This window comes from Emiliania huxleyi (genome assembly GCF_000372725.1).
Source record: "Emiliania huxleyi CCMP1516 chromosome Unknown EMIHUscaffold_16, whole genome shotgun sequence".
NCBI lineage: Eukaryota > Haptophyta > Isochrysidales > Noelaerhabdaceae > Emiliania > Emiliania huxleyi.
In genome coordinates, this window is record NW_005200982.1 from 1,047,786 (window position 1) to 1,067,053 (window position 19,268).

The window sequence follows — 19,268 nt, forward strand, 5'->3', positions numbered from 1 at the left end:
CCGCCCACTGTGCACCCCGACGTTTACACTTCTCAACGGCTGTCTCCGCGTGTGCTGACAGGACTGGGAGATCGTCCGGTGTGGAAGGTGCAAGGGTGCTGGCAAAATTGTGGTGTGGCTACAGTGTTTGAAGGGGCCATCCAAACAGTTCAATTACCGGACGAACCAGGAAAATGACGACCTCTTCAGCTCCCTTTGCCTTGAAGGTCCTCTGCTTGTCGGTACGTTTTGCTGCTTCGGCTTTGCCTGCCAGATGGAGCAGTGCGCGGTCTGCCAGGGCTGGGGCAAGCTGAAGGTCCATCCGCACACTGGCAGGCACCGCATCCTCCGCAACGTCTACGAGGGCGAGCGCAACGAGGTGGGAGAGGCCGAGGGGCGCGGAATCATGCAGTACGCGGGCGGAGACGTCTACGACGGCGAGTGGAAGGCGGGTAAGAAGGAGGGGCGCGGCGTCTACCGGTTCGCCGACGGCGAAGTCTACGAGGGCGAGTTCAAGGCGGATGAGTACGAGGGGCGCGGCGTCTTCCGGCACGCCAGCGGCGACGTCTACGACGGCGAGTACAAGGCGGGTAAGCGCGAGGGGCGCGGCGTCTACCGGTTCGCCAACGGCAGCGTCTACGACGGCGAGTTCAAGGCGGGTACGAGGGAGGGGCGCGGCGTCGAGCGGTACGCCGACGGCGCCGTCTACGAGGGCGAGAGGAAGGCGGGTAAGAAGGATGGGCGCGGCGTCTTGCGGTACGCCAACGGCAACGTGGAGTCGTGCTTCTACAAGCAGGGTGCTGGCGTCGGCGAGGGCGTCGTGTGGATGGCGGACGGGCAGCAGGCGTGGCGGATGCGTGACGGGGAGGCGGTGGAGGAGATCTCGCTGGAGGAGGCGCGGCAGACCGCCGAGCGGCTCGTGCTCCCCATCCCTTGCCCGCTGCCTGGCGCGTGAGAGGCAGAGCGGGCTGTCCTTTCCGTAGAGACAGAGGTGGTGCAGCATTTGCGGGCGGGGGCGCGGAGGGGGGGGGGGGGGTAAGAGGGGGGCGGGGGGGGGAAGGTCGCGCGAAAGCGAGATCTACGTTTGAGGTTGAGAGATGATGACATTGATGAGACGGGGCGCAGGGGCCCGGCCTCGCCTAGGGCCGTCGCCCTCGGGGACGGGGTTCCGACCGGGGCGATATGATGCGGTCTCTCATGTTTACGGCTTTATGTGTACTGTGTGCATCAAACCGGGACATGCGCGCGCCGTCGCGCGCGGCGTCATTTGCGAGGGACGAGGCACGATGGGCTTAGGGGGCTCGAAGCACGGGGTGTGAATAATGCTGAATCGAGATATATTGCTTATTGGGGATCAAAAGCTTTGCAATGGGCCGAGACGCGCGCTCGAGTACCCGCGCGAACCTTTCCACATACGGTCTATAGTCTCAACCGGACTCGTTCTTGCAATAATCTCAACGCGGTCCAAAATTCATCGGGAAATACGGCGCTCTCACGGAAAGCAACGTCCATGGGCGGACAGTAGTGTGGCGCCGCGGCGGCGCAACGCAATGTAACAGAAAGCGCCGCGGAGAAGCCCGGCGCGATCAGGCGAAGGTGCACGGGCCCTCGGGGATCTTGCAGCCCGAGACCTAGATCTCATTGTGGCAGGAATGAGCCCGCCGATCGCTCCTCCCCCGCTCCTCTCCTGCAGAGGCCGGCGCCTGGATGATTTGGCGGGCCGCCCAGTTGCCGGCCCGCACGCACTCGGCCAGATCGGCCGCCTGCGACAGCTTCGCCAGGAAGCCTCCCACGAACGCATCGCCCGCGCCTAAGCACCGAGTAGCCGCCGTTAATAAGTAATGAACATCAGGCCCACGGACGCAGCGCTGAGCGCCGTTCGTGTCCACCAGCGCCTCCTTGGGCAGCTCGTCGACCTGTTCACAGCTGGAGGTGTGAAGAGACGCTGTTCACAGCTCGAGCACCGCCTCGTTGGGTAGCTCGTCGACGTCGAACTTCGAGATGCCGCCGCCGAGCGCCACGATGGTCGGGTCCTAACCAATTCGCAACGGGGGAGTAAGACTACCAAGTAGCGATGCCGGTGCATCAGCGCCACGGCAGGTCGGGTCCTTGCCCTGCGTGAAGTATCTAGGGTGTGTCTCGGAAGTGGCTAGGAAGTGTCTAGGAAGTGTGTCTAGGAAGTGTCTAGGAAGTGTCTAGGAAGTGTCTAGGAAGTGTCTAGGTCGGGCCCTGCCCTGCGTGAAGACGACAACTAGGAAATGTCTAGGAAATGTCCAGGAAATGTCTAGGAAATGTCTAGGAAATGTCTAGGAAATGTCCTTGCCCTGCGTGATGACGACGACGCGCGGGCGCGAGCCGCTCTCCTTGGGCATCGCCGCCGCCTGTGGGAGATTGAGGGAGATTGGGGGAGATTGGGGGAGATTGGGCGCGAGCAGCTCTCCTTGGCGTCTTGGGAGCCACGGCGTCCGAGTTTGTGGGAGATTGTGGGAGATTGAGGGAGATTGAGGGAGATTGTGGGAGATTGTGGGAGATTGCCTTGAGAGCCACGACGTCCAACTCCTCGCCCCAGCCCATCGCCTTGCCAAACTCCGCCGCCTAGCACCGTGTCAGCAGTGCTGCCGAAGCGTCGACTGCTGACTGGTGCAGGTACTCGCCGGCACTTCGCCGCCTCGCTCTCGTTGTCACGATCTCCCACAACCTCCCGCAACCTCGCACAGTCTCCCACGATCTCCTCCCAGTCGTTTCGCTCTCGTTGCCGCAACCTCCCGCAACCTCCCGCAACCTCCCGCAACCCCCCCCCCCCCCCCCTTCTCCTCCCAAGCGCCTCGCTCTCGTTGCCGCAATCTCCCGCAATCTCCCACAATCTCCCGCAATCTCCTCCCCCCAGGCGCCTCGCTCTCGTTGCCGAAGAGGAAGTCGACGTACGGCATCACCGACAGCAGCGGGTCCTGCGAAAGAGCGTCGCTGCCGTGGTGAGCGAGTGCGCTGCTGTGAACAGCAAGGCTCGCACCAGAGGCCGTCCTCGCATTCGCATTCCTGGGACCCAGCCTTCCTGGACCCGGTGCTGACTTCTGACTGTTGTTGCTGTTTCTCGACTGTCTGTGCTTGTGCGTCTACTCGAGCTGTGCGTCCGGGGTTGTGTTTTTGTGTGAACAGCAAGCCGCGTCTGAGAAGTGGCCAAGAAGTGGCCAGGAAATGTCTAGGAAGTGTCCGGGAGGGCGCCTTGAAGAACTGGCAGATGAAAGGGGCGGAGAGGTTGAGGCAGAACGTCTTGTGCTTCTCCGCCACGTGCTTGCCTGTCAAGCAACAAGCGACGGAATAACAACAACATAAAAGTAATAATAATCTCCGCCACGAGCTTGCTTGCACATCAACAAACGACGGAATAACGGCAACATAATGAATAATAATGGATACTAACTAATGATGAGAAGTGTAATCAACAAGGGTGACCAGCTCATTGGCCGAGGGGCGGCAAGGAGTGCGTGTCGCTCCGCGGTCCGCTTGCCGAGGGCGATTATCGTCTAGCAAGTGTCTAGGAAGTGTCTAGGAAGTGTCTAGGAAGTGTCTAGGAAGTACCGAGGGCAATCATTGTCGGCGGCGAGACGGTGAGGAAGAAGCCTATTCTTGTTATTAACGATGAACTCTTGTCCTTAGGGCGATCATCGCCGGCGGCGAGGCGGTGAGGAAGGAGCCTACCACCCGGCGACGAGGGGTCAGCGTCACAGCAAACTCTCGCCGTCGTTAGTGGACGGGGGCGGCGGTGAGGAGGGGGAGACACCGGCGCAGTAGACGATGTTTGCGGCGGTGACGAGCTCCTTGGGAGAAGGGGGCGGGAGGGTCTGGGGGAGATAGCGATCTCGGCCAGACCTCGCCGGCGGCACGACCGAACTCTCGGCGACATCTCGGCGACATCTCCCCTATATCTCGCGGCGCATCTCGGCGAGATCTCGATCTCGGGGCGCATCTCGCCTGGATCTCGGCCGTCTCGTAGTGCGAGATCTCGTAGCAGTTGGCGGCGGAGAGGTTGGCGACGAGGGAGCGCTCGCCGCCTGGCGCGCCGGGAGATGGCGGAGAGATGGCGGAGATGTGGCGGAGGTACAGTCGGGAGATTGCCGGGAGATAGCCGGGAGATGGCGGAGATGTGGCGGAGGTATAGCCGGGAGATTGCCGGGAGATTGCCGGGAGATTGCCGGGAGATGGCCGAGAGGCAGCCGAGAGGCAGCCGAGAGATCGCCGAGAGGCAGCCGAGAGATCGCCGAGAGGCAGCCGAGAGGCAGCCGAGAGATCGCCGAGGTATGGCCGAGGTATCCAAGGTATGGCCGAGGTATGGCCGAGGTACAGCCGGGAGATAGCCGGGAGATTGCCGGGAGATAGCCGGGAGATAGCCGGGAGATTGCCGGGAGATTGCCGGGAGATTGCCGGGAGATGGGAGGCGGCGAGGGGGGCGGAGAGGCCGGGGCGGCGGCGGCGCTCGGCTCGATCTCCGCTCGATCTCGGCTCGATCTCGGCTCGATCTCCGCTGCATCTCGGTTGCATCTCGATCTCGATCTCGGCTGCATCTCGGCTGCATCTCGGCTGTATCTCGCCCTTGACGAGGACGGCGCAGGTGCCCGTCGGAGTCTCCGGGTGCTTCATGTACGCCGCGTTGACGCCGTCGCCGCGCGCCGCCTGGAGGGGAGATAGCCGAGAGATGGCCGAGAGATGGCCGAGAGATGGCCGAGAGACAGCCGAGATATAGCCGAGATATGACCGAGGTATAGCCGAGAGATAGCCGAGAGATAGCCGAGAGTTAACCGAGGTGTAGCCGAGATACGCCGAGATGTAGCCGAGATATGCAGCATGGAGGAGGCGCCGGCAGGGACGTGTCTCGGACGCGTCTCGGGCGTGTCCCGGAAGTGTCTCGGAAGTGTCTCGGAGGCGGCGGCGCGCGCCTGCTCGAGCTTGTCGCCAAACTGGTCCTTGCCGACGCAGCCGACAAAGGCGGTGCTGCCGGGCTTGCCCATCACCCACTGCGCCACGCGGATCGAGTTCTGCGTCGCCCCGCCCGCGATGTACTCCACCGGATGCGACTCGGCGAGCTCCGCGTACCTGCAAGACGTGCGGAGCCGGCGGTGGGGCGCCGGAGGTGCTGCGGCGGCGGCGAGGGCGTGCGTCGCACATCGGCTTGTGCTTGTCCTCGGCGAGGATGGCGTCGTTGAGCTTCGCGCCCCACTTGTCGAGGACGTCCTGCTCGACGACCGCCGAGATGTCGAGGAGCGGGTTGCCGAAGCCGATGAGCTTGGTGTCCGCCATTGCTGCGAAGAGGGAGGCGAGGAGACTCACAGGGGCGGATGGGTACGGCGGTGGCGTGGCGGCGCGGGCGAGGCGGGCGGCGTCGCAGGCGGGCACAGTGCGGGATGCTTTTCGGAGCACGAGGAGGGCTCAGGTCTCGAGGTGTCGAGGTGGATTCTCTGAGCCTTAGCGGTCGTGTGTGTGTGAGTGTGTGTCGGCGGAGATTGCTAGAGGACGAGCAAGCCTGCTCTAGCCTCACGCGTTCGCCCCTGTCGTCTGGTGTGTTGTTGTGCCCTTGTTTGTTCCTTCGGCACCTTGGCTGGGGGAGGCGACAGGGGGGGGGCGCGGCCTTGACGACGTGTGCAGTCCTTTTTCAGTGTATGTAGCTCTTACGTACATTCCCGTAGGAGACTCTGCTGACAGGGTTTGCGATGAGGAGCGACCCGAAGGGTTTCTCGGAGGTTAGTGCACCACTAACCGCCGAAGCGCAAGCGCTGGGAGCAAGAACACCACGACCTGGGTCGGGCTCATACTAGCACCCCACCTCGCGAGCCGACGTTCTGGCTCAGCGAGGCTGCTGCGGAGCACTCGCGGACCGGTTCTTCTGGTCCAGCGAGGCCTTTTTGGGTTGACAGTTGCTCAGTGCCGATGACTTGCCCGGGAGGGGGGGGGGGGGGGGTTCGAGGAGACAATATAGTTATACGCGCGGCCACACGTGTAGGCGCGTATCTTCGCTAAAACGAGCGCCTGCCTGCACGAGTAGACGCTTATATTCGAGCTCGTCAAATGCGCATCTGCACGTGGAGGCGCTCATGTTAGCTAGGGCTCGCACCTACACGTGTAGGCGCGAGCCTATTGGGTTTCTCTGAGACAGAGTTATTTTCAAACAGATATGGGCAGCTCTGCCGTCCTCTACGCAGGCGTCGCCGCGCTTGTCGCCGCAACGCCCGCTCCGTTCGGCGCAGAAGACCCTCCGCTGCTGGCCGCGCACCTCGACAGGGTGATCTACAGCAACAGCTCTTTCCAAGTGGGAAGGGCTCGCTCAGGCAGATCTCCCGGGAGCAATGTGTGCCTCTCGTCTTCCAGGCCGATGGCTGCGTGGTGCGTCTAGGCTCGGCGCGCACCAAAGATTTTGTCTGCTTGGCTATTACCAAGGCTGTCGAGGTGCACCCATGCGTGATCGTCTTGGTAGATGCCCCCGCCTCGTGCGACGCGTGCAAGCACAGTCTGGCCAAGGATCTGCAAGCACGCTTGCACATCGCCGACAGCTCGACTATCGCTCACAAGGACATCGCATTTCTCACTCACCTCGAAGTCAGGAACAGCCGGGCTTATCGACCACCTGGTCAAGGCGAAGGGCAATGGCACCCGAGGTGGCCACTTCAAGATATGGAACTTCAAAAGGTGGTTCCGTCTGCGCGAGTACATGCGGACCAATGGGATTTCACGCGTGTGGACGTCACCACGTCAGACGCGGATACGCTGTGGTTCCGCTCACCCTCGTTGCTAGTCACCCGCAATGGCGATGCTGTGGAGGACGCCGATCAAGCCGGCTACGTCTTTGAGTACGACAAGTGGGGCAACGTCGTCAAATCATCCGGCAACGCTGCATTCGTCTCGTTGCCGTGGCTGATTGGCCACACACGCTTCATTCTCGAGACCCTGCGCTCAGGCAAGGGCCTCGTATGGACCAGCGACATGCATTCTATCAAGGGGTTTGTTTCCCGCCAGTTGTCCAGCAGCAATCGGCCCATGGTGGCAGATCTGTACCAGCCTTGCGGTGGCCACATGGTTGATTTGTCGCTCAATATCGTAACGGGATGGATGAGCGCGATTTACAAGAGAGGGCCATCCTCCGTTGTGAGAAAGATTAAGCAGGTGACTTTCATCCATGGCCAGCCGTATGTAGCCCCCAACGGGAGCAGCAGCCTTGTTGCGGCGTCCTCGGCGACTTGGTGCCAGCACAATCTTACCTCGATTGCTCAACGAGTGCCTTCTCTCTGAATGTTGCGTTGCAAGCTCGATGCTGGCACCCGGAATATACCTACGCAGGTCGAAATGTGTATGCTGCCTTCCTTGCACTCACTCCACCGGACACATATGACATCATAAGTCTGCAACATGGTCATTGGCTTCTTGCATGATGACCGAGCATCGAGTACCACTACTTGTAGCTCTTCTCGATGGGCTCATATGCAAAATGTGTGACGGTTGGGAAGTTGGGTTTGACAGTGAGCCGTCCCTTCGCCTTGCCAACCAAACAGTCTCTGTGTGTCGCCAACGCGGCTGCTCATTGGGCTCGCAAATGGCGGCTGGTCACCGTCGGGCGGTCTTGTGCTGCAGTGTGCTGCCTGCTGGCACACTTGCTGTAGAGGCATATGCAAGACTCAAGCAAGAGACCCCGGGGCTTCGTTTTCTGGGTCCTTAACCCTAGTACCCAAATTCATGCAGCACAGCAACCCTCCCTTCTTTCTTCTTGTAAAGTGCGTGCTTCGCCGCAGGAACTGTTTCTCTTTAGTTTTGTCTTCCACTTCACTTGTAATGGTACAATCTCAAAAGACAAGCCAAGGGCTTTGTTTTGGTCAGTGAGGAGAGACTACAGAGAGTGAAGCTGAAGGGAGTGGGGGCCAGAGAGAGGTCACTTGTGGAGCACTTGGAGTGCCCTCATGAACCCACGTCCTCAAAGGCTGTATGTATGTAGAAAGATGAACAACAGTCAGGCTCGGACTGGACACCAACGCGGTATGGGTGGACGCGGGACCACAGATGATGACGACACCCACGAGCAACACACAGACACAAACAAGCTCACAAGACACACAGCCAGCTGGCTGCCACACACCCTGAGTTGGCGTACACATAACTCAAGCGGTAGGCCGCCCAGACCCCTACCTGACCTCCCACCTCAGCCTTCCACTCGAATAAAACAATAAATACAACCTCTGCGGCCCTCTCCAGCTCTCCTGAGACCTAAGGTGTTAAAAAATGTATCGATCACACACCAAGTGTGCGTATATCACCTCAAGCCAATGTACGCGGCCACACGTGTAGGCGCGTATGTTAGCTAAAACGAGTGCGTGTTAGAGTTGTTTGGTAATGGACCTTACACGCCTGTAACCTCTCTTTAAGGTATTGCTAAAAACGAGCGCCTGCACGAGTGCACGCTTACTTGTATCTGATATTCGAGCTCGCCAAATGCGCATCTGCACGTGGAGGCGCTCATGTTAGCTAGGGCTCGCACCTGCACGTGTGGGCGCGTATCTGACACAAGCAGCTACCTAGGTACACGTGTAGGCGCGAGCCTTGGCTAAGATGCGCGCCTACACGTGCACGGCTTATTGACTTGGCTGGACATTTGACCGCAGAGCGCATCACTCAAGTCGGGCTTCCAGCTGAGCAGCGCCCACACAGCGGGGTTGCTCGGCGACCACACAGCAGGCAAGCGCGGCACCACACAGAGCGCACTCTGCCACTACTCGCCCGTGCACGATGGGCAAGGACGTCTTCGGCACCATGCGCTACGGCTGCACTGTGCCGGGCTGTGCGTGCACCGACTACCTGTGCAAGATCGACGCGATGACGCACGACGAGCGCGTCGCGGTCGTCGTGCACCATCCGCGCAACTCGCCGGAGTACGTGCAGTGCGTGTGCGGCCACCAGGTGACGCAGCACCGCGACTCGGCAGGGCCGCCGGCCGGCTTGCCGCCAGCGGCGGACGGCAGCGTGCCGTTGCGCAAGTGTGACATCTGCAAGAAGATGAAGGGTGTGTGCAGGGAGCCGAGCGTGCCCGGCCACCTGCCGTGGGCAGAGGCCTTCTGCGGCAAGTGCTTCACCAAGCCGAACGCCAAGGGCTGCAAGAAGATGGACGAGGACGGGCACTGGACCACCGCCGCCGGTCTCAGTGCCGGAGCGCCGGCGCCCGAGGCTGCTGCCGCCGACGCCGCCGTGGCGGAAGGCACGGTGGCGTCCGTGCCGACATTCGACCTCGGCGCCTTTACGCATGGCTCGGAAGAGGAACGAGCTGTGCTGGCCGACGCGTGGGACGCCGCCTTCCGCGAGGTCGGCTTCTGCCTGCTGACCAACTACGAGCACATTCTTCCGGAGCGCCTCATCGAGCAGGTGCGCAGCGAGGCGGCAGACTTCTTTGCACTGCCGGCCGAGGACAAGCAGCGAGAGGCGTACGTCGACGGTGCGCACGCAGCCAGCCAGCCAGCCACCCACCCACCCACCCACCTCACGCTCACTCACACACTCACCCGCGCAGCTCGACTCACGCACTCAGCCTCGCACCACACGGCGACGCGCAAGCAACCACCAGCACACGCACGCGCGCACGCACGGTGCGCCGCAGGCACGACGGGGTACATTGGGCCGGGCGGCGAGAACGTCGGTGCGAGCGCCGGCCATCCGAGCGCGCAGCCCGACCTGGTCGAGTCGCTCAACCTGCCCGGCTACCAGGCGAGCGAGCTCACGATCTCCCCTGTGACCTCCCCCCATGCCCGGGTCGAGTCGCTCAGCCTGCCCCGCTGCCAGGAGGAGGGCGCCACGTGGGAGGCGCGCGCCGCGGCGGGCGAAGCCGGCGCGTGGCGTGCGCCCGCGTGGGCGGGTGCGCGGCTGCCGCGGGCGGAGGAGTACTGGGCGGCGTGCAGCGCGCTGATGGTCGAGCTGCACGCGCTCTCGGAGCGCGCGCTCGCGCTGCCCGCCGGCTTCTTCGACGCGCCGTACGCGCGGCCCGGCGCGCTGCTGCGCCTCGCCTCGTACCCGCCGCTGCCGCCCGCCGAGCCCGCCGCCGAGCCCGCCGGCGAGCCCGCCGCCGAGGCCGCCAGAGAGGCCGCCGAGCCCGCCGGCGCGCTGCGCTACGGCGCGCACACCGACTTCGACGGCTTCACCATCCTGCAGCGCGGCGGCGAGGACGACGGCGGCGCGCAGAGCGGCGGGCTCGAGATCCAGCGCGGCGGGCCGAGCGGTGAGTGGATGCGCGTGCCCGCGCCGCCGCGCACGCTCACGATCAACATCGGCGACCTGCTCGCGCGCTGGACCAACGACCGCTGGCGCGCCACCGTGCACCGCGTCGCGCCGCCCTCGCCGGGCGGCCCCGCGCGTGGCCGCGGGCGGCTCAGCCTCGTCTTCTTCTCCGGCCCGCACCCAGACACCGTCGTCGAGTGCCTGCCCTCGCCGAAGCTCGCCGGGCCGAAGCGCTATGCACCGATCACCGCGTACGCGCACGTCGAGGAGAAGATGCGCGCCGCCACCGCCGCAGCCGCGCCCGCCGCCGAAGGCGAGGATGCCACGTGACGGGCGCGATACCGTGACGCGACTCCATCGTCTCATCGTGACATGAGTCGCGAACCTGGGAAGAGGTTTTTTATATTACACAAAAAGCTAGGCCCTCAACGCCCTCTATGTTGGGTCAAGGGCGCATGTATGTAGAAAGATGAAAACAACAGTCAGGCTCGGACTGGACACCAACGCGGCGCGGTATGGGCGCCTACAAGAAGTGATTCGTCGAGTTTTGTTGTAAGATTCTTTGAGCTTAGCCTTCGGTGTTATGAAACAACGCAAGGCGGACATGGCATATCGCTCTCGGGCCCACAGATTCTTTCGGTTCGTCTTCGCGGGGCGGGGTGCGCACTGCGCGCCGCGAGGATGAGGAGCCTGAGCCAGGGGAGGGTTGGGAAGGGGGGGCGAGGCCGGAGGAGTATGACGGCCTCTTCGACGGCCCATAAGGGGCCGTTGTCTGCTGTGCCTTTTGTGGTGCTAGTTCGTGCCAGTCTGCTGTGAGAGGGGCTTGTATTCGTAGAACTTTCGTTCGCCCCCGTGAAAGAGGTTACCCGGTACCGGAGACTGCATTCGTTGATGTCTCCTGCAGGCGGAGTGTCGCAGCGTCACACCGGCCGGAGCCAGCACAACCTACACCCGACAGCACACATTTCAGGCCAGCCCAGGCCTTTGAGCGTGCAGCCGTCGTCGCATACCACACCTGCTTCGCCAGCGTGGGCGTCGACTGTTCCTCGCGGCGACATTCGCGCTGTGATCTCACTGCGAGGCTGCCGCGCCAACGTATCTTCGACATATCAGCGCCAAACATTTGCAGCGCTGGAGCCGATCTGGACCGCGGCGCTAGCCAGTCGCTTCTTGCACGCCCTCGACCGGCAGCTCTGGTCGCGGCGAGCTGAGATTGCACCGCCCGGCTGGACATTTCTGGCCGTGCCGTGGAGCTTCTTGTTCGACCCGAACATCCCGGCTGCTGTGCGGCCCAGCCAGATCTTCGCGGCGCTGGACCGGCTGTGGCGCCAGCTGTCGTGGCGAACCGAGCGGCACTTCACGGTGATGGTGCAGTCGCACCTCGAGCAGGCGCGCGCCACGATGCAGCGCCGGCACTTCGAGCCGATGGACTTCAGCCAGGTGGTCGTCTTCGACTCGCGGCTCACCGCTCTCGGGTCGAGCGCGCCTCGAAGCGAGAGGGCAGGCAGCGCCCGCGCCCGGATCCCCGTGCCCCTTCTCCACGGGGCGCCGCTGCCTGGCTTGCGGCCGGCGGCGGCGCGAGCGGCGCCGGAGAAGCGAGGAGGGGTCCTCTTTTGGGCGGGCGGGTGCCACGCGCGCGTGCGCTGCGGCTTGCGAGCCGCCGTCGAGGCGTCGGGCGCTCCTGCGGCGGCGGTGCGCAGGTGCGGTGCGCGGGTGTCAGCGGAGGAGCTCTTGCGCCAGCTGCAGAACGCGACTTGGGCGCTGGCGCCGCGCGGCACGTACAACGCAAACTACATGTGGGGCGAGGCGGTCGCTGCAGGCGCACTCCCCATCTTCCTGTGGGGCCGGGAGGCTAAGTGCACCGGCACGACGGCGTGCGGCTGCCCTGCGAGCGGCGCCCCACACCCGTCGGCCCTGCCTGAGCGGTCGCTTGGAACCGCCTCGCGCGTGGCGGCACAGCCGGCGAGGCCGCCCCTCGCGGCGTACCTGCCGTATTCGGACCTCGTCGACTGGGACATGATCGGCCTCAGCTTGTACAGCGACCAGGTCGTGCCGCAGCTCGGGGCGGCGGTGAGAGCTGTCAGTCCGCAGGAGCTGCGCGATCGGCAGGCGCGCCTCGCGCAGGTCCGCCCGCTCTTTTCGACACACGGGCTCCTCGCCTACGTGCGCTGGCGCTTGTGCGCGTTTGCTAACGACGATCGCGCCGCAGCGGCGAGCCGCGCCACTCACGGCACACGGCTCACGCAGCACGGTAAGCGGAGAGCTCGCTCCGCAAAATAACTAAAAAATCGGAAACAATTCTAGAACCCCCTCACCTCACACATAAACACACAACCCCGTCAGCCAGCAGGGGCATACAATTCCTGTACCCCCCTACTGTGAATGTTCACAGCGGACCCCTTTCACACCTAGGACACGGAGGCACCTCTCCACGTACCGGCTCCGCTGCTCTGCAGGCTCCGGATAGGCCCTGCCCACGGCTCAGTCACCCTCACCTCACTCGGGGTGCCAACACTAACTCAACCGCCGAGATCGACCCTATGCAGGCGACCAGGCGCAAACAGACCTCGGTCTGAGGCGCGCTACACCGCCTCCGGCACTCGCCCCTCGCCCGCGAGCGCCGAGCCCTCGGACGCGCCCCACCCGCGCCCTCACCAATCAAATCCCTCGCCCGAAGCAATCTGAGACCGCCAACACGGCGGATATCACGCGAGATCTAGTCAGAGCTGACACACAGCTCCGTTCACACCTCGCGACCAGAGGCGACTACCACCCAGCTCGACAAATCCCCGGAACACCACCATCGCTCGCCTACCCTCCGCGTACGGCGACACCCCGTCACGCCACCTCGGCAAAACCCCAACATCGGCAGGAAAGATTCTCGCCACGACGGCGCTATAACGCCGCCCCACCCACACAGACTGGACAGGCCTGCTCTCGGAGAGGGGGGCTAGGGGGCCAAATCCACGGCCACAACCCCCTAGAGGCAATGGAGCTGAGAGAAGGCGCTCGACTGCAAGGGTAGCAGAGCACCACTCCTACGCCCACGCCCCCTCAAAGACGGCAGAAACAGTCACACGCAATTAGTACATGGCCCAGATCGCGCCATGATCGCCCACACTCGAGCTTTGCAGCGCGCGGGCTCACACTCTACTATAGGCCCCCTCGACGCCCACTTCGAGCTACTCAGCTAAGGGCCGCACACTTGACGCTGTAAGCAGCGCGCGGCGAAGCAGTTTATGGCGCTTGTGGTGAATCAAATGGGAATCTAGCCCAAGGTCGGAGAGTCGTGTCATAGGAGAGGAGAGAGTGTGGAGATGTTTTGTGCGGGATCAGGCCCGAGTCCCTAGTGTCGCCGGAGCAGGTAGCTCCCTTTTTCGTAACAGGAACAGTTTTTTTTAACACACAACCCCGACAACCCCGAACCCTCCGGGACGTCCGAAATTCGCACAATATGTCTAGTCCCACGCCCGCCACGCGCCACGTATGACGCCCACCGCCGCCGCGTTGGTAAGTAAGCTGTGGTTGGGCGACCCTCGCGACTCCATTGCGCCAAAAGAAAGGGCCCTCGGGGAGGCCTTCTCTCGAGGTCTCGAGATACACAAGGCGCTAAGCGGCCAAGCGACTCCACGTCTAGACGACAGGAGCGAAGCGCCCCACGGCCTCAACAGCGAGACCACACGCGCACATGTGACTTAGCAGCTAACTCGACTCTCGAGGGTTTCCGCAATAACGCGGCGGGTGATCAGTGACGTCGCCTTGCTATCGCGCTCCGCCGACTCGCCCCCCTCGTCGCCCTGGGAAGGGGGGGCGGGGGCGGGGGGGGGGGGGGGGGGTTTTGGCCCTTGTGGTTGTGGGTGTGTTTTGGGAGGGGGGGCTTGGATTCTAAAGTTTAAGGGTGGCTCCTGGCGGGAAGGGACGAGCGAGGCGCGGGGAGGAGGAGTGGCGGCAGCGGGGTCGGCAGGGAGCTTTTCGAGGGCTCGAGGTGCAGCAGGGAGGTGCAGTGGGGGAGGGAGGCTGCGCAGACACGGCGGTGTGCACCTCGTTGCGCTACCAGCGCGGCGCGACGAGGATCACGGCCGGACCGCGGGACGGGGAGGGAGGGGGGTGGATCCGTAAATCCGTAAGTCCGTAAATCGTGTAACAAAAAACCACGAGAGACTCCCCCGCCGCACCCAGCTACAAGGCAGGCAGAGACACAGCACTCGCGACACGCTGAGAAGCCGGAGGCTGGCCTCTCCAATGCTCGCGCAACGCTGTCTGAGTGTCTGTGCACGCGCAGCAGCTCTCCGGGGTCCGCGCGGGCGGCGCACACAGTGGGAGGGCGACGACCGTGCGACTGTAACGCTACGTATATCTCTTAACAATCACTATATTCGCGCTTGCGCTGCTGCGAGTGCGACTATCAACCTCTGTCGCGTGCGCATATAATCCCCTCCATCTTGTCGTACAGCCTTGACCTCTCCGCCTCTGCGGCATCAGCGCGCCTCGCCTCTGCCTCCATCGAAATCTGCAGCGCGTCGAGCTGCTCGCGCAGCTCGGCCTGCATCTTGGCCCGCATCTCGCCGATACGCCACTCAAAATCAGCTCGAGCTGCGTGTGTTACCTCGTCGGCCATCCGCTCGGCCGCTTTGATGTCGCGTTTAGCAGCCTGCTGCGCTGTCCTCAGGTTGTCGCGGTCGGAACGCCTACGCTCTTGTGCCGCAGCAAGCTCAGCCCGCGCCGATGCGAGCGCCTTCTTCACAGCGCTCGCAGAGCGCTGCTCAGAAGCGAGCTCCTTGGTCTGCGTGACCGCAACTTCTCTTCCAACTCCTGCCGGAGCAGTACCTCAGCACTCGCACTACTCGCGGCTGCATGGATGTCCGAGACATTAGCGTGTTTTGCGCGTCTGTGCTGACGAGAGTGCGGGAGAAGCTACCCTTGTGCTCCGCGGAGATTACATCAGCGGTAGCTGCCTGGGGACACAACAACATTGCTCGTGGCCGAGCTGGCATAAGCCGCCGCACCAGCCTCTGCGGCTGCAGCGGTGCTTCGGATCGCGTCGAGCACTGCGCCTGTATCGTGCTTGAGCATGGCCTCGAGCGTACTGAGGTCGGCTGTCCCGAGTTCGTTGAGCAGACCCTCCAGCACAATGCTGAGCTGCGTCGGTGCCATGTGTCGACGTGTCCAAGGGAACGGACGTCGCCGAAGGCCTTAGTTCACGCCGAAAAGTACGTCTAACGCCTCCTGCTAGCTGGGGCACGCTCCCATGCGGCTGGGGGCCGCTCTCCAGCTCGATTAGGGCGCTTTTCGCGCGATTTTACGGAATTACGGATTGGAGGGGGGTGGCGGCACATAGGGGGAGGGGGAGACGCGCATCTACGAATCAAGTTGGTGCCGCAAACCACCTTCCTTTTATACTGTATTCGTCGTTTTATATTAGTTTCGCTTTCCTGTCTGCGCCGAGTCTGGTATCTGCTCTACAGTACACGGTCGGTAGCCTCACACGTTACCCCGTGTCGCCTCTGTCTGTGTTGTTGTGCTGTTGTTTGTGCCCACATCACTCGCGAGACACGTCTCATCCGCACTGGCGCTCGCGGCAATAAAGAATAATCTCATATGATGCTGTGAATACAGTACGTCCCGAACCCATACTAGGACCTTGTAGCATATGCGCTCGGCGCATGGACCTTGTAGCACAAATGGCTGCATGGCACCGCGAGGTGAGACTTCGGCGACCTCCTCTGGGTCACCATGAGACGCCGCGCGCTCCCCCCGTATATCCGCCTCGGCCGCCCCAGCCCCGCCCCGGAAGGATGCGGCGGACCGGCACCCCCCCCCCCCCCCACCCACCCACACAAACACCTCCCGGCTCGGTTCTCGCACGTAGAACCTGCTCCGCGTGCTCTCGCTAAGAGTGCTGCCTCTCACGCGCCGGGCAGCGGGGAGGGGAGGGGGAGCCCGAGCCGCTCGGCGGTCCGCCGCGCCTCCTCCAGCGAGATCCACTCCACCGGCTCCCCGTCACGCAGCCGCCACGCCTGCTGCCCGTCCGCCAGCCACCCGACGCCCTCGCCGACGCGCGCACCCTGCTTGTAGAAGCGCGAGGCCACGGCGCCGTTGGCGTACCGCTCGACGCCGCGCCCCTCCATCTCACCCGCCTTGTACTCGCCGTCGTAGACGTTGCCGTTGGCGAACCGGAAGATGCCGCGCCCCTCCATCTTACCCGCCTTCCACTCGCCCTCGTAGACGTCGCCGTCGTCGAACCGCACGACGCCGCGCCCCTCGGGTTTGCCCGCCGTGTACTCGCCGTCGTAGTCACCCTCGCGGACGATGCCGCTGGCGAGCCGCATGGCGTAGCGCATGGTGCCGCGACCGCGCGCCTCAGTAGGCGCGGGCGCGGCCGCCTCAGGCGCGGTCGCCGCCTCCGCCTCTCTGGCTGCCGTACTGGCCGCCGCCCGCGTCTGCGCCACCCTCTCCGCCGCCGCCGCCGCCTTCACCTCCGCCCGCGCCTCCTCCGCCTCCGCCTGCGCCGCCGCCGTCGCGGCCTCCGCCTCCGCCCGCGCCACCTCCGCCGCTGCCGCCTTTTCTTTTGCCGCCTCCGCCTCCGCCCGCGCCGCCTCCGTCGCCGCCTCCGCCTCCGCCCGCGCTGCCTCCGTCGCCGCCCGCGCCGCCGCCGCCGCTGCCTCCGCCTCTGCCTGCGCCGCCTCCGCCCTTACCCGCGCCATCTCCGCCGCTGCCGACGCCTCAGCCCGCGCCGCTGTTGCCTCGGTGCACGACGCAGCCGAAGCCTCGCTAGCCGCTGCCGCCGTCGCCGCTGCCGACTCTGCCGCCACCCGCGCCGCCCTCTCCTTCGCCAGCTGCTCCGAGAGCTGCGCCGTCGCGGCTGCCTCAGGCGCGGTCGCCGCCGCCTCGACGCCGGGCCCCGCCGTCAGCGTCAGCGAGGCGAGCATGCTGAGAGCTTCCTTTGTCGGGACGGCCTGGCACTTAGACAGCGCAGCGTCGTTGGCGGCTGTTATGACCCAGAACTCGCCCTCGACCTTGATCTCGTACGACGCTTTGCTCATCGGTCCGAGCGTGCCGCTCTGCTTCCTCATTGTCTTGCGGAGGCGCAGCACGGCGAGCATCTTCGTTTTCTTATCGACAAACGTCTTTTCCACCGTCTCCTTGGCCGACTCGTTCGAGAACCCCACCTTGAGTGAGCCGAGCAGGTTCGCGAAGTTGGCGGCGCCCGCGACGCCTGTGACCGCAGCTGCTACGATTTCCGCGATGTCTTTAGCGGCGATATCGATGGATTTGCCCTTCGCCGCGCGATTGATCACCTGGTGCTCCGCGCTCTCGAAGGCGGCCTCGGCAACAACCGACATGAATACCGGCGTGAAAGTAAAAAAAGAAAAGCGGCGCACAAGGAAAAAAAACGCAAAAAGATTTTACCCGAACGAAAGGCTGGTTTAAGACACTGCTCGGCAGCTGCTCGGCGATGTCGGAACTTCGTGCAGAGCATGAAACTCGTGCACGATTCGAGTGCGCACCGAGGACCTTGCCGAGGCGATAGGCCGAATCACTTTGGGCCCCGCCCCCGCCCCCACCCCTCGGGGTGGGGGCACCCGCCCCTGTCGGGCGCCGCTTGCGGCGCCTGGCAGGGGCACCCCCTGGGTGGGGGCCGGCGATTCCCATGCCGGCTCTCCGCCACAACCCCCGCCGGGAGGGAATCCCTGCTCACAGAAAAGGGCTTCGAGCCCTGTCTCGCGCACGCCCCTGGCGGGCGCCGCGGACCAGTTCCGCGAGCGCTCGTCAGCGGGTGGTGTGCGGTTCTTGCCGTAGTTCCTCTTCGGTCGCCTAGCCCCGGCGCCGTCTGTCGGACGCCTGCGTGTCACGAGTGCGAGCCGCTCGCGGTTCGTACGCCCGCTTGCGGGTTCGAGTGGCGGGATATCCCGCTTGCGGGATGGCTTAGCGGGTTCGAGCCGTCACACATTGGCTGCCGGGGTGTGCCGAGGGGGGGCTGGGTGGGCGGTAGGCCGTCATTGCCCGGCGCTGCTTGCAGCGCTCTGGGTGGTAGTGGCGGCGCTCCAAGAGTGGTGCTCTTGGGAAGAGGTTCCTCCTTTCCGCTCCCCCCCCGCAAGGCGCGAGACACACACACGGGGGGCACACACACATACACTCTAACACTCACACGTCATTTGGGGCCTGGAGCCCCTGCAGACTGATCTTTATGGTGGTTTAGTTTGCTTTGGGCCGTCTCGCCCTGTTCACCGGCTCGCGCGAGACGTGCAGACAGGGTTGCCAGGTGAGAGCGAATGGGAGGCGGCGGCGCGGCGAGGGAGCGGGCGACGCAGGCGGGGCGGGGCGGCGCGGCGGCGGGTGGGGTAATTATTTTTTTATAAATTAATTATTAATTAATAATATCGGGCGGCGGCGCGGCGCGGCGGGCGGGCGACGCGGAGCGGGGCGCGGGCGAGGCCATCTGTACTGAACGGGCCAGCTAGCTGGTCTTTGAGTCGGCGCAATGGTCGCGCCGCCCTCGACTCAAGGGGCTGCGCCCTGTTCACGCGCGCGCGAGACGTGCACACACCATGCCCGTCTATGCCTAGCGAAGCGCATGTAGCTCCGCCGCCTTCACTGTCCCTTCTCTCCCAGACGGACCCCGCACTTAGCCGCCCACTTCTGCCAACCGCCAGCACGTGCCCCTCCCCCTCCCCCCCGCCCTCTCCCTAGACGACGTGCCTGCGCACTACTCGGCTTGCGAACCTAGAAGCGGATCTCCCCCACATCTCCCCGCACCTCCCCATATCTCGAGCCGTAGAAGCGGAAGGACACGTATTCGTTGTACTCCAACCAGCGCTCGAGAGGACAGTCACTCAGCCGGCCAACCTAGACGCGGCTCGGCGCCTCTCGTCCCAACCAGGGCTGGAGAGCCACACACGTGCCACGCTGCCGTTTCGAGGGTCTCCCGGCTGTACGTACTTTGTCTCCGAACCACCCTCGCACTGAAGATGGCCGGCCCCCCGGGCACCCCCACCTCATCTTAAAACAATCCCCGCCTGAAAAACAGCTCTGAATTGACCAGCTCCGAA

At 64.0% G+C, this 19,268-nt stretch overlaps 5 protein-coding genes across 5 annotated transcripts; 2 read left to right on the forward strand and 3 right to left on the reverse strand.

The window, feature by feature from the left end:
* Positions 1-373: 373 nt before the first annotated feature.
* Positions 374-727, forward strand: EMIHUDRAFT_48232 (hypothetical protein; the record flags this gene model as incomplete). Its single annotated transcript, XM_005785636.1, has 1 exon — positions 374-727. A coding segment is annotated over one exon (354 nt), but the record flags the coding sequence as incomplete, so codon positions are not given.
* Positions 728-1,328: 601 nt separating this feature from the next.
* Positions 1,329-5,378, reverse strand: EMIHUDRAFT_434127 (adenosine kinase). The gene is made up of 15 exons (XM_005785637.1): positions 5,371-5,378; positions 5,141-5,276; positions 4,914-5,070; positions 4,569-4,650; positions 3,952-4,031; positions 3,761-3,797; positions 3,559-3,600; positions 3,202-3,275; positions 2,871-2,927; positions 2,515-2,574; positions 2,298-2,360; positions 1,968-2,012; positions 1,856-1,895; positions 1,683-1,789; positions 1,329-1,610 (listed from the first exon to the last, which is right to left on the reverse strand). Exons 2-15 carry the CDS (start codon positions 5,272-5,274, stop codon positions 1,566-1,568), a joined length of 1,023 nt encoding a protein of 340 aa, XP_005785694.1. The 5' UTR covers positions 5,275-5,276; positions 5,371-5,378; the 3' UTR covers positions 1,329-1,565.
* A 3,364-nt stretch (positions 5,379-8,742) lies between these two features.
* Positions 8,743-12,498, forward strand: EMIHUDRAFT_98960 (hypothetical protein; the record flags this gene model as incomplete). The annotated part of the gene is made up of 3 exons (XM_005785638.1): positions 8,743-9,442; positions 9,605-10,544; positions 11,199-12,498. The coding sequence occupies 3 exons, from the start codon at positions 8,743-8,745 to the stop codon at positions 12,496-12,498; spliced, it is 2,940 nt and encodes a 979-aa protein (XP_005785695.1).
* A 2,125-nt stretch (positions 12,499-14,623) lies between these two features.
* On the reverse strand, positions 14,624-15,372 carry EMIHUDRAFT_98961 (hypothetical protein; the record flags this gene model as incomplete). The annotated part of the gene is made up of 2 exons (XM_005785639.1): positions 14,624-15,030; positions 15,225-15,372. 2 exons carry the CDS (start codon positions 15,370-15,372, stop codon positions 14,624-14,626), a joined length of 555 nt encoding a protein of 184 aa, XP_005785696.1.
* An 890-nt stretch (positions 15,373-16,262) lies between these two features.
* On the reverse strand, positions 16,263-16,511 carry EMIHUDRAFT_48220 (hypothetical protein; the record flags this gene model as incomplete). The annotated part of the gene is made up of 1 exon (XM_005785640.1): positions 16,263-16,511. A coding segment is annotated over one exon (249 nt), but the record flags the coding sequence as incomplete, so codon positions are not given.
* Between the last annotated feature and the right edge of the window lie 2,757 nt (positions 16,512-19,268).